The sequence below is a fragment of the Miniopterus schreibersii genome, assembly GCF_964146895.1.
Source record: "Miniopterus schreibersii genome assembly, chromosome: 16".
Classification (NCBI taxonomy): domain Eukaryota; kingdom Metazoa; phylum Chordata; class Mammalia; order Chiroptera; family Miniopteridae; genus Miniopterus; species Miniopterus schreibersii.
Window position 1 is genome coordinate 13798957 of NC_138116.1, and position 13932 is coordinate 13812888.

Here is a 13932-nt window from a genome sequence, read left to right on the forward strand (position 1 = left end):
GGATGGTGTTAATATATTCAAGGAAAGCTCTTCAATTAGTTTGGTCAAATTCAGTGGGATCGGCAGTGTTTAGAATTTTGTTTCATTGGCATTGGAGAGTTAAACTAAAGCTATCTGTAGCTATACAATTATGTGTTATTTATATCTTATTGTGACCCTTGAGTTGCCTATAATCATCATCATTCTTAAGATTTTTTTATTTTTTATTTTATTTATTTATTTATTTATAATTTTTTAACATATCTTTATTGATTTCAGAGAGAGGAAAGGAGATGGAGAGAGAGAGAGACAGAAACATCAATGATGAGAGTCATTGATTAGCTGCAGCACACAACTCGGGCATGTGCCCTGACCAGAAATTGAACCCTGATCGCCTGGATCTTAGGTGGATGCTCAACCGCTGAGCCACGCCCAGCCAGGCCTTAAGATTTTTTTAAAAAGCCTGTATTAATGAGGCTTTCAAACTGAGATCCAGGTTTATGAGGCCAGGCACCAGGAACTAATAAAGTTATAGGATTTATATGGAAGGTGCATCTTCCTTCCTATAGTGTTAGGTTTTCTCAAATAGGTATTTTTTTAGAGAGAGAAGGGTTGAATTATTTAATTGGTAAGCCACTTAAAATGTTTTCTATTGAATAAGTATTAATATATTGTAGAGTGAACTGAAAACATAAAAATACATAAGATAAACATAAGACTTTGAAGGAAAAGTCTGTTTAAACTGGACACTTCAGTAGTCTCCCAAAGCCTCCTACGTATATGTTTTTATTTTCATTTGTAATCGGGGTTACTTGTTGAAAAAGTTTGAGAGGCACTGTGATGGATATAAGCTTTGGAGTCATACAAATTTGGTTTTTATCACATCTCTAGAAATTACCAACTGTGAGACTTTCAGCAAGTTTACTCAGTTTTCTCACCTGCAAGTAGAAGATAATATTTCTACTTGTTGGAAAGATTGAATTAACAAATATGAAGTATTTGGCACAGAAAAGGTATATAATAAATCTTAGTAGATGCAGTTCATATCATATAGTCCCCTCTCCAACCCTATACTTTTTTCTCCCTCAATCTCAGACACCTCTGTATTCTCAGTTATTGTGTGTTAATCTTTAATAAGATTTTTAAAAACAGCATTATTTCTTACTGTTCTGGGTTTTTTTGGTTTTTTTTAATCCTCACCGGAGGATATGTTTACTGATTCCAGAGAGAGGAGGGGTGGGGAGAGGGGGGGGTGTGGGGGAGAGAGAGATGTGAGAGAAAAAATATCTATTGGTTGCCTCTCATCTGCGCCCCAACAAGAGACAGAACCCGCAACCTTTTGGTGCACGGGATGAAGCTCCAGTCAACTGAGTCACACCAGCCAGGGCATTTTTTCGTGTTTTAGAGATGTAAAACTGTGGCTATTTTATTTTGGCAGAAGAGAGAATACCAGAAGAGTCATATAAAGTAGGAAGTTTGGAAAATAGGGTGGTTCTAGTGTGAATCTTGATGAGACAAAACAGTTAAAACTTGGAAACTCCAATTCCAATTTACAATGAAGGAGGATTGAGAAGACTGATTGTGTGTGTGTGTGTGTGTGTGTGTGTGTGTGTGTGTATGTGTGTATTAACCATTGCCGAAGACAGGATATACTCTTTTTGAAGAGTGTATTATGGTTCTAGGAGGGCTCAGGAGTTTCTTGTAGGATGGATTCTCTGATAGTTTTGCTCTAGATTTCATAGGCACCTGTGAAAAGCCGAAAGGATGACCTGTGTAGTGTTGAGCATGGAAGGTTTAAGAATATGTCAGAACATATTCTTGGGAGAAAAGACACTCATCATGAAGGTGGGTTTCTAATCCTGAGGGCTGTCATCACATTCCCGCTGCGCAGAGCTCTTCGGCTTCTTCAAAAGTGAGGGGTCACAGGCTATGCGAACTTTTCCCTAGTTTTCTCAGTTCAAAATTAGAATTAGTGCTTGTGCAACTCGTCTTTCAAGTAAGGGTGATCATTTTCCACGTATTTGAAAGAGCATGTTTTGTACATGTCCCTGAAACTTTGAACTGATAACCTACTTTTTAGCAACAGGTGGACTGGACTTTTAAATGTGATTTTGCCAAATTTCATCTTTTCAGACTTGCTTTTTCAGTTATGTAGATAGTGCCTTGATGACCTGTGCCAGACATCACAGTGATATCATTAGCTCCAAGCCCTTGAAGGAAAGAACAAATTTTTATTGTTTATCTTTAAATCTGTGGAGTGTCTTTACCTTTATTTTATTTGAACAGCAGCACTAACGACTAGGAAATGGACTTGCTGAGATCATCAAAAGGGGTGTGGAATATGTAGATAAGCGCAGTGACTGCTGGTCATGCTTATACTAGACGTATATTTCCTAAGATTTTGGCAATATCTAGATATAGAAATTATTGCTTCACGGTAATTGTAGTTTGGAGACTCTATTCCAGAAGTAAGAGGGTCGATGGAATGAGTGATAAAAATGATCCTATTGTTAGAGTGATTTGACTCAGAGGGTTAAGTGCCAGGCAACTTCCCTAACTCATACTTACCTGGCAGGGGAGATACCATGATCAAGAAGGTGGTTTTCCCAGGGTGAGGCTCACCCATTGCACTCCGGGTGTGCTGACCCCTGCGATTTCCCCAAATGTGGGAAACTCGACTGCATAATTTGTGGTAGTGGGGGACTGCGTTCGCGCTCTCCCCTGTTTTAAAGTGTTTAAAAAAAGATTTGTGAAGGGTGCTTTTTTTTTTTTTTTTTTTTTTTTCTCTTCTCTTCTGTTTATGTGCTTGCCTTAGGGTATTACTTACTGTCTTTCACACGTAGACTTCAGTCAGTTCTTGTTGTAAGTTTTGTAAGTAATTCTGGAGAGCAGAAGTTTTAATTGCAAGATTTGTCACTTTTGCAAGAAAGTTCTTTTACCTTTCTTTTTTGTCTCAAGAGGTTATATGTAGAGAGATTCTTCAGGACACATATAGGAGTCAACAAAATGAACACATAACTGAAACAGCACAGCTATGTTTCTTGCAAATCAATAAATGAGATTTTTAAAAAGAGGCTACATCTATATATTCTTTGTTCTCCCTTTCTCCACTTCACAGACAGCAATTTAGCATCTTCTCTAGGCTGTTATCTCTTCTGTCCTGTCCTTACATCTGTTAGGCCTGCCAGTGCTTCCTTCTTCCATTGTATCAGGGCCCTGAAAGGTTACATTAGGCTCACCGGGATAATTCAGGGCACTCTTCCCATCTCAGATCCTTAATCACATTTGCAAGATCTCTTTTCCCACAGAGTAAGGTAATAATAGTCACAGGTTCCAGTGATTAGGACTTGGTTATTTTTGGTGGGCTATTACTCAGCCTGCCCTATCAACAAAACCCCATGATAGATTTGTCAGGAGCTATAGAATGATGTCACTAAAAGGTGCTTGGAGTATGTAAATGAGTGCAGTGTCTTGTTCACATTATACATACATTTCTGATTTTTGCAAATATTACAGTATCCAATATGTTATTGTCTGGCTTTTACTAAGATTTGGAGAAGTCCTTATTTTGTAAGTGGTGGTCTAGAACTTGCATGAAGAGAGTGACTGTATATGTTTAGTGTTTAGAATCTGAGAGTGAGGTGTCAGGCAACACCAGCAACACATACTTACCTGGCAGAGGAGAGACCATGGTCATGAAGGTGGTTTTCCCAGTGTGAAGCTCACCCATTGTACTCTTGGTGTGCTGCCCCCTGTGATTTCTCCAAATGTGGGGAACTCAACTACATAATTTGTGGCGGTGGGCACCTGCATTTCCGCTTTCCTCTGTTTTATTTTATGTTCAACAGTAGTGTATTTTGGTGTGGGCAAGGGTTACTATATGCATGTTGATTCACCTATACCGAATTGCCTATCAGAGTAGGGTGTAATTGTTCTGTTCACCAGTAGAGGGCTGACTTCCCACCTCTCTAAGTTCTCTGCATCTTTTAAAAATTTTTATTTATTGATTTTTTGAAAGAAAAAGGGAGGAAGGAAGGGAGAGAGAGAAACATCATTAATGCATTCATTGGTTGATTCTTGTAAGTGCCCTGACTGGGTATTGAACCCACAATCTTGGTGTATAGGGACTCTGCTCTGACCAAATAAACTATCCAGCCATGGCTCATGTACAGGTTTTTGTGTGGACATATATATTTTCATATTTTTTTGCGTATATACTTAGGAGTGGAATTGCTGCATCATACAGTAGTTCTATGTTTAACTTTTTGAGAAACTGCCTGACTTTTCCAAGTGGTTGCATCATTTAACATTTCCACCAGTAGTGTATGAGGGTTTCAGTTTTTTCACATCCTCACCGTTTGTATTATCTGTCATTTTAATTCTAGCCATCCCACTGGGTGTGAAGTAGTATCTCATGGTGGTTTTGATTTGCATTTCCCTAATGACCAATGGTGTTAAGCATCTTTTTTTGTGCTCATTGGCTATTTGCCTATCTTCTTTGAAGAAAAATCTACCTAGATCTTTTGCCCATTTTTAAATATCAAATTGGGCTGTCTTTTTTATTGAGTTGTAATCATTCTTTATATTCTAGGTACAAATTCCTTATTAGATATATGATTTGATTTACAAATATTTTCTCCCATTCTGGGTTGTCACTTTGTAGACAGAGCCCTTTGAAGAACAAAGGTTTTTAATTTTGATGAGGTCAAATTTATCTAGGTTTTCCTTTGCCACTTTTGCTTTTGATGTCATATATAAGAAACTATTTCCTGAACTAAAGTTATGAAGACTTATGTATGTGTCTTCTTCTGTGTTTTATAGTTGACTTCTAAATAAACTAGACATAGGAGAAAAAAAGGCAAAGGGAGTGACATCACAGGGCAAAGGGTGTGGATATGCAAATAAATGCAGTGCATGCTCAGATCTTAAGGGATGCCAGTATTCTGAAGATGTCAGAAAAAAATTAGAAGCAATATTGAAGCTTCTGTTTCTTGAAATATCTAATGATACTGAGTTAGGTCTGTGGATACTGGCTTTTGTAGTAACCCTGTATAAACAGTCTTGTGCAGGGAGGAGTCTGGAGGCTTACCAGCATAGGAGCTCATACTTGTCTGGGAGGGGGAGTACCATGATCATGCAGGTGGTTTTTCCTAGTTGAGGCTTAACTCACTATGGATGTGTTGACCCCTGTGATTTCTCTAAAGGTGGGAAAGTTAGTTGCTTTATTTTTGATAGTGGTATCTGGGTTGCCTGCATCTCACCATAATCACTGAAAAGATCACCACTATCTTGACAGTTGGGTGTGTTTTATTGGGAAATTATTGGAAGAATGATTTTTCTCTTTGTTAATATCTTTCTGCACTAGTAGGTTAGTTCAGTAATAAGTGAGACCTTTAAAAAAGAAAAGAAACTAAGATCAGAAGAAAAAAAAATTCATGTGGATTCCTTGGAGGACATCTGTCCATTGCAGAAGCTTGGGGACTGTTTTAGCAGGAGACAAAGCCTGAGCCGGGTGGGAGGTCTGACTGGATAGTTCATCCCCATTACGTACTAACTGCTAGAACACATCCAGAGGCCAGAGTCTTGTCGAGCAATGTGAACACTGAATTGCAGTCCAGATCTTGGATGCCAAAACCCTCACTCTTCGCAATACACCCCGCTAGCACGTAGCGTCAGCATTCTCGCTCGGACACCCTGCCCCTCCCCTCGTAGGAGGAAATGGCGCCCGTGCTCGCGCGGGCTGTTTGTGTCCAGGGACCGCCTGAGGCCGGCTAGTGATTAAACGGCTAGGTGTCGGTTTGCTCAAGGGGACTCCACACGGGGAGGCCAGAAGACCTTCAGCTACACAAATTTGGGAGATGGGGGGATTTCGGTCAGGAAACTAGCCTGGTAGACGTCACTTACGTCGCCCCGACTCGGGGTAGGAACCGACCTTCCCAGGCCTCTCGAGGGTGCGCTGCTGCGGGCTGCGACCCACGGGGTGCACGTGAAGTAACGCAGTGACGTAACGCCGGGAGGTGGAGTATGTAGATGACACATGTGGGGCCGTTTGGAACCGCGTTCCCTGGGAAAATATGCATTGTATTCCGCTGGTACCAATACTGAGATATAGTACGAAAATCTGAGTTTTTGTTCGCTATTATGTAGATAAAGGCCACTTAGAGTCGGTTCAGGAGTGACCCGAATCTTACAGTGGTGTGTCCGGCAGCGGGTAGTGCCCGGGTCAAACTTAACTCATACTTACCTGGCAGAGGAGACACCATGATCATGAAGGTGGTTTTCCCAGGGTGAGGCTTGCCCATTGCACACTGGGTGTGCTGACCTCTGTGATTTCTCCAAACGTGGGAAACTCGACTGCATAATTTGTGGTAGTGGGGAATTGCGTTCGCGCTCTCCCCTGGTCTCTTGTGTGAAAAATAGATATTTATTGGCTTTTTTCCTTAAAATAGTGGTTATTTTAGGCTGGTGGGGCTGTGGTAGACTTTTTCTTTACGTTGAGTGCTTTTTTGGATTATAACTTATTTGTAGAGAGGAAAAACTAAACACTTATTAACAATCTGGTGAAGGTGTAAGTTAGAACACATAGTCTGTTGGAACATGGAGTATTGGCAGGGTATCTATGATAAGAGACGGATTGGTAGGTGCGTTTAGTGCTGCCCTTCCTTAGGTATTCAGGAACTCTACAAATAGTTATTGTACTGGGTGTGGGGCTGTTTTCCTCTATATTGCCTTATTTGGGATCTTTGACTTCGTTGGTCACTGTAATTGTTTTATTCTGGGATACAATCACTGATAATATTTTCATTCCTGGAGGGTAAATTCAAGCGATGACAACTAAAATATGATAAAATCACAGTTTGAAGCTATGTCTATCTGATGCTAAACCCTGCTTTCAAACTCTTTAAATACTATGCAAAATACCCCTATGGTGGATGTTCAACTAGAATTTGGTCCCGTAATTATGAAGAAAAATAGTGTCTAGTATTGAAAGTATATAACCTGTGTCTCAAAATCAGTAACATAATTTTAATGCATTTTCTTCTAGTAATTCTCCTTAAGGATACATATTTTTACAAAATTGCAGTCATGGTATGCATACTATTTCATATCCCTTTTTTCCTGTTAACCTTAGATAACAATTTTTTTTTCATGTTGTTAACTGTTATATTACTATTATATTGGCTAAATGCTCCACTTCTCTATTTGATATCTAGGGTTTGAGGGTGATTTTGTTTTTTTGCATTTGTAAGTAAACCTTTGATGGATACCCTTGTGCATAGGACATTGTCTTTCTGTAGAATTACTACCTTTAGGTCAAGTAAAAGAAATTTCTGGGTCAAAAAGTATGAACATTTTTTGGCACTAGATGTATATAATTAGGGTTAAAACTTTTATTTTACTATACGTAATATAATCATGTTACAGAATATTTGGGGGGGAACATTAGTCCATAGTTCTGTATTGACACTAACATAATTATGTTAGTTTGCATTCTGGTATATTTCCTTTAAGTTTCTTAAACTTTGCCTTTTTAGAAATAGTTTTAATCATAGTATTCAATTTCATATGCTGCTCTTTGTTGCATGTAACATTATATAATTTAGTCTTCCTTCTCATTCTTAACTTGAAGTTCTTTTTATAATTAACTATGAATCATGAAATTAAAAAGAGATCTCCACTTTCAAAGATTAAAGGAATCAGGGAAAAGTAGTTGGTAAAGAATTTAAGAATATTTATATGTCACCTCTACTCCAAATAATTTAAGGCATTTCTTAAGATGCCTAAAACATTAAAATAACAGGGAAAACAACTAGAAATTACTCTTAAGAAATAATTATTTGTTATTTTTAAATTTTTTACTTATTGATTTGAGAGAGAAACATTGACTTGCTGCTCCATCTATTCATGCACTCATTGGGTGCTTCCTGTATGCACCTCAACCAGGGATTGAACCTGCAACCCTGGCACATTGGACAATGCTCCAACCAATGGAGCTACCCGGCCAGGGCCGTTATTAATTATTCACAAAGATATATCTGCAAGTCTGTTCATTACAGAGATAGATAGATACATTGATAGATAGATGTAGAGATAGATATGATGGCAGTAAACTGAAAGCAGCAGAATAGTGATCATAAAAATTATGACAGTATATAGTAAAATGAATGAAAAAAGTTATAAAACAGGTATGAAGTGTAACCCTATTAAAATATATATGTATAAAGAATTGAAATTATCACATATGATATCAAAGTATTAACAGTGGTAATTTTTTAGTGGGATTGTAATTTATTTTAATTTAAATAAACACTTTTTGTCTTTTCCTAATCATCTGCATGGGAAATTTATCACTATTAATTAAAAATACCTTTCAGCCCTGTGGGGCGTGGCTCAGCAGTTGAGCATCAGTTGAGCGTGGGCCTAGGGTCCAGGAGATCGCCGTTAGATTCCCAGTCAGGGCACATGCCTGGTTGCGGACTCCATCCCCAGTCCGGGGTGGAGGCAGCCGATCAATGACTATCTCATCATTGATGTTTCTCTCTCTCTCCCTCTCCCTTCCTCTCTCTGAAATCAATAAAGATATATTAAAAAAATAAAATAAATAAAAATACCCTTCAAAAAAATAAAGCAAAGCTTTTTAAAAAATTGTGTGGCTAAGAGGGAAGTACCCTGAAGGGTTACAGAATATGCTACCCCAAAGCATGCCATTTTGACATAAGGATTATTTTTAGCTAAAAGCATCTGAAAAACACCAGATATATGAAGAGTGTTCTGACCTCCCTTTTTCTTCCTGAAAGCAGGAGATAAAGCTTCCACGTAAAGGATACTTTTTTTTGTTTGTTTTTAAAAATATATCTTTATTGATTTCAGAGAGAGGAAAGGGGAGAGATAGAAACATCAATGATGAGCGTCATTGATGGGCTGCTTCCTGCATGCCGCCAACTGGGGATTGAGCGCGCAAGCCGGGCATGTGCCCTGACCGGGAATCAAACCCTGATCGCCTGGATCCTAGGCCGATGCTCAACCACTGAGCCACGCCGGGCCGGGAGGATACTTTATACCAGAGAAAAATAAACATTCCCAGAGAAGGGGAGTCAAAGCCAGAGAATTCTGTACAAACAGACCTTGTTAAAATGACTGATTTAGCCCGGCCCGCGTTGCTCAGTGGTTGAGCATCCACCTGTGATCCAGAAATTGCCCTTCGATTTCCGTTCAGAGCACATGCCCGGGGTGTGGGCTTCCATCCCCAGTAGGGGGCGTGCAGGAGGCATCGGATCAATGACTCTAATTATTGATTTTTTATCTCGCTCCTTCTCCCTTCCTCTCTCTGACATCAATAAAGATATATGTGTATTAAAAAACAACTCCTATTTACCTTTAGCCGCCCCATATATGTTAGTTACTTTTTCAGTCTCCTCACTTTGTTGAACCTAATATGAAAGCATTCAGGTGTTGCCACTTATTTGGGTCTTCTTTTCTTATGAGGGCGCCTGTGTCAGGTAAACTTACATTAAATAAATGTGAATGCTTTTGTTGTGTTAAACTGTATCTGCCAAGTTTATTCTTAGGCCCAGCCAGAGACCCTAAAGGCAGAGGTGGTTGTGCCCAGAGGGCCTACCCAAAAGGTTAGGAAAGACAATAGGTGTCATCTATTTTCGTTGTCTAAAAAGGAGGGAGGAGCACTCGGTTTTTTACCACATCCAGGCCGAATGCTGATTTCCTTTATGCCAAGTACTGCAGACTAGTCATAGTGAAGCCGACTTTGGGACCCCCATCTACACAGGGCACCTATCCAGAAGCGGAATGGCCCGGGTGGGTGTGGAGGGGCTTGAGGCTGCCTGTTACACATGCATTTTCTTAGTTCTCACAGAAACCTTGTTAGGTAGACAGGCATGTTACTCCCACTTTACAACCTGGGGAGATGGAGACTTACAGAAACTTGAGGGTATGACCTAGGCCCAGAGTGGAGCCGCGACCCAGCCCCGGCATAACCATTATACTATCTTCCCCTCTGTGGGCTGCAGACCTCTGCCAGCCAAACTGGCCCTGCCTTGCAGCGCAGAACGCAGACTCATCATAACAGATCCACGCCAGAATCTGCACCCAGAAAGGCGAGGAATTGAAAATTATCCCCAGCCACGCCTGTGGACGATTGGTTTCTGGGTGGTCACCAGACCTAACTACAGCGAATTTATCAGCCTTAAGTATCAGAGTGACGTAAGTGACAAGAGGCGGGGATATGTAGATGAGCAGCGCGGTGACTGCTGGTTTGATGGTATTAACGGAGCAGAATTTCCTCTGGGTATCCAAAAGAATGTACCGTAGTCTCTGTCAAGTAAATAACACTGCAGTTTAGAACTGAAGGGCTAAAGAACTCGCAATATAATTAACCATGACTTAAAAGTGTGTTGAGGACCATGGTGACGTGCTAGGCGAACTGAACAGCTCATACTTACCTGGCAGGGGAGATACCATGATCAAGAAGGTGGTTTTCCCAGGGCGAGGCTTATCCATTGCACTCCGGATGTGCTGACCCCTGCGATTTCCCCAAATGTGGGAAACTCGACTGCATAATTTGTGGTAGTGGGGGACTGCGTTCGCGCTCTCCCCTGATAAGCTGGTATTGAAAAGAAAGAACTGGATTTTCTGAACGTGTTTTGAATTCCATTTGCTGTAGGCTTTTTTTGTTGGTATTCCTGTCCTTTAGACATTTTGTTGCAGTATAAGTTACTGTTTGCTGACTTTGAGATAGAAATGTTAACCCAGTTGGTCGACTCTTATGTGTGTTCCGGGGACCCTCCAACCAATTCAGCTATCTTGCCAAAGCCCTCGGTTAATTTTTACTCTAGGTGTGGAATAATGGTTATTACATAGAGAGGAGGAAACTATTGAGTCTGAAGTAGTAATAGTAATATGTGCTTGTAGCTGAAACTCCCAGTGAGAACTGCCAGGTGTTTGGTGAAGATCTGGAAAAACTGGAATTTCTGTGCACTGCTGGTGGGAATACAAAGCTGGTGCAACCACTATAGAAAATAGTATGGCAGTTCCTCAAAAATATTAAACATGGCTACGCTGGCGTGGTTCAGCAGTTGAGCATCGACCTAGGATCCAGGAGATCGGGGTTCTATTCCTGGTAAGGGCACATGCGGGGTTGCGGTCTTTGATCCCCGGTAGGGGGCGTGCAGGAGGCAGCTGATCAATGACTGTCTCATCATTGATGTTTCTTTCTTCCCCTCTCCCTTCCTCTCTCTGAAATCAATAAAGATATTTTTTTAATAAAAAGCTTCAGTTCATATTTAAACTAAAGAGTATTTTCTTAGTTACTATTGTTTGATTAAGAATGTTGTGATATTATTGAATTACCAGGATGCTGCTTTTAGTCACTGATGTGGATATTAACAAATACCAAAGGAAATAAAGTTAAAATATTCAACTTAAGCATTTTCCACATGCTGTCAGTGGATAAATTAAGAATGTGTTACTTCTCAGTAACCTAATGCCTCCTGGCTAGTGAACACCTACCAAATGTGTCAGCCTTCATGGCTTTTCCTTTTACTTCACCTCATATCACACCCTCTGTGTCTCTCATGTAGCACTTAGTTATGCCCTTGATGTGCATGCTTGTTGATTCATGTGGGTGTAATTCTTTTTTCATATCCACTCTCTATGGAGCACCAACATGGTACCACTTGTCTGCCCTGCTAAAATGAGCATTGTGATGGCAGTGATCCACTTTGAGGTGGCTTACACAGCACCTGTCACATTTGAGACGCACAGTAGGTGTGGCACAAACACGTGATTGTATTATGGTCAGGTGTGGATGCCACATGTAGAAAGTTAAAATTTCTCAGCATAGTTCGTACTGTGTATAGTCACAGCTAAAAACACAGAGAGTTCACTTGGTGCCAGGCACAGCTCTAAGCTCTTTATACATATTAGCTCATTTAAACCTTTCAGCAAACTTCTGATTATTATTGTCCCCATTTACAGAGGAAGAAATTGAGGTCTATCAAGATTAAATAATTTTTCCAAGGTCACATAGTTAGGGAGCGACAGAGCTTCAGAGTCTGAACTGTGTACTCAACCCACTACATTATACTGTGTACATTCTTACATAATGACTGCATTTGTGTACTAACCTTACAGAGTTAATACTTTCCTAGTTATCTCAATGATACAACAAACATGTTTATTTCTAATTTTACTTCCTAGTAGTAATTCTATTTTAGTCATGGGAATTAGTAATAAACATATTCAGTGCTTCAATTTCAACAGTAACGTTGAGAATATACTTTAATCTTGTAGAATTTCAGTAATTGTTTCCCTAATCCTGTTCATTATAAATGAAAATAAAAGTGAAAGAAATGTGAAAGAATCTAAGTTGCTTGCTTGCATTTCTGATTCAGTTAGAATAAGCATGTTGCTTTCTTTTGAAACAGGATGTCTCGGGCTGTTCACCTTCCAATCCCCTGTCCTGTTCAGCTTGGTTCCTTAAAAGATGACTCCTTGGAAGCTCAGCTTCATGAGTATGTCAAAGAAGGAAGCTATGTAAAAGTGAAGAAGATTCTTAAGAAAGGTAGGCATGGTGTTGAAATGGCAGGTGCCACTTGGTACACATTTCTGCATAGTGTTGGAAAGAAAAAGAGGCATATCCTAAAACGATGAGTTCTTGGGGAAATCAGAAGTTAAATTAATGAGACGAGATGTTCTCTGCCAGTGCAGTCATTGTTCACTAGAGGTTTTAAATCACCGCTTGGAGGCTGTTTTGTTTTGTGCTGGGGAACCATACAGTCTTCCTATTGTTAGTTTCCTAAGGTTTCTCCTCAGGCCCTGGCTTCCCACCTTTGATTCTGCCTGATTCCCTTTTTTCCTTCAAATCTACTTTATCCACTGAGTCTTCGGAGGCCACCTTTCACAGCTCTCCTCATCCTTGCTCCTTCCAAGTGCTTGGTGCTTTTGTTTCCAGGTGGGTTTTTTTGCTGGAGGCTACAGGCAACTCAGCCTATAGAGCAGACAGAAATAGCATACATAGCTCAGGTAATCTTCAAAAGAACAAATGCAAAAAAGCCACAGTTGAACAAAACCTCTCTGGTATTTGGCCTCCAGTCTGGAGATCCAGCCCTGCTTTTCTCAGAGTAACCAGTCCTGCTGGATTCCCCCCCTCTGCTCTTAGTACTGAAGGGGAGAGGCTTATGAAGCTTCTCTCAGGTGGTTTGTGGAACAGTCATGGTGACCTAATTTCTCTATAGTGTTTCTCCATTTTCCTCAATAGCATTCCTGAGGACTTCCAGAAGGGTTCCCCAATTTTTGTAGGATCCAACTATCTCGCATAAAATAATTTCCTCAAAAAGTTCTTGAACTTTTTCATATATCACCCCTAGAGTCTGTAAATGAAGTGGCTGACAGTGAGCTCAATAATTTATTTTAAAGGTTTCCTTTGCCCCCTCAGAATTTTGCATTTTACCCGATAACATGTCCATGTGTGTTTGTGTGTGTCCATTACAACATTATAATTCGACATCTGTGGACAGTACAAAGTGGTCACCCCTCAATGAATAGTTACTATCCATCGTCATTACCGTCCATCACAGTTGAACCCCCTTTACCTTTTTGCCCCTCCCCCCCAGCCCTCTTTCCCTCTGGTAACCAGCAATCTGTTCTTTGTATCTATGAGTTTGTTATGTTTTGTTTGTTTGAGGTGTCACATATGAGTGAAATCATACAGTATTTGTCTTTCTCTTTCTGGCTGACTTCACTGAGCATGTTATCCTCCTCAGGGTCCATCCATGTCACAATGGCAAGATTTCATTGTTATGGCTGAGTGTTGTTCCACTGTGTGTGTGTTTCAACATAAAATTTGATGTTCAAGATAGGCATATTGCTTTCAGTGTCTGCCTACCCATACCCCCTAGTGTGAGAAGCAGAGTTTTAGGACATTTATTAGTGTCCAAC

General features: G+C 40.2%; 1 protein-coding gene across 1 annotated transcript in view; it reads left to right on the forward strand.

Annotated features, from left to right (window-relative positions):
* The window catches only part of TEX14 (testis expressed 14, intercellular bridge forming factor), a 71437-nt gene that overhangs the window by 3603 nt on the left and 53902 nt on the right, over positions 1-13932 (forward strand). Inside the window, exon 2 of the mRNA XM_081161814.1 lies at positions 12420-12556. Within this exon, the coding sequence (XP_081017940.1) occupies positions 12421-12556 (136 nt within the window). The 5' untranslated portion in view covers position 12420. The remainder of the gene's footprint in view (positions 1-12419; positions 12557-13932) is intronic.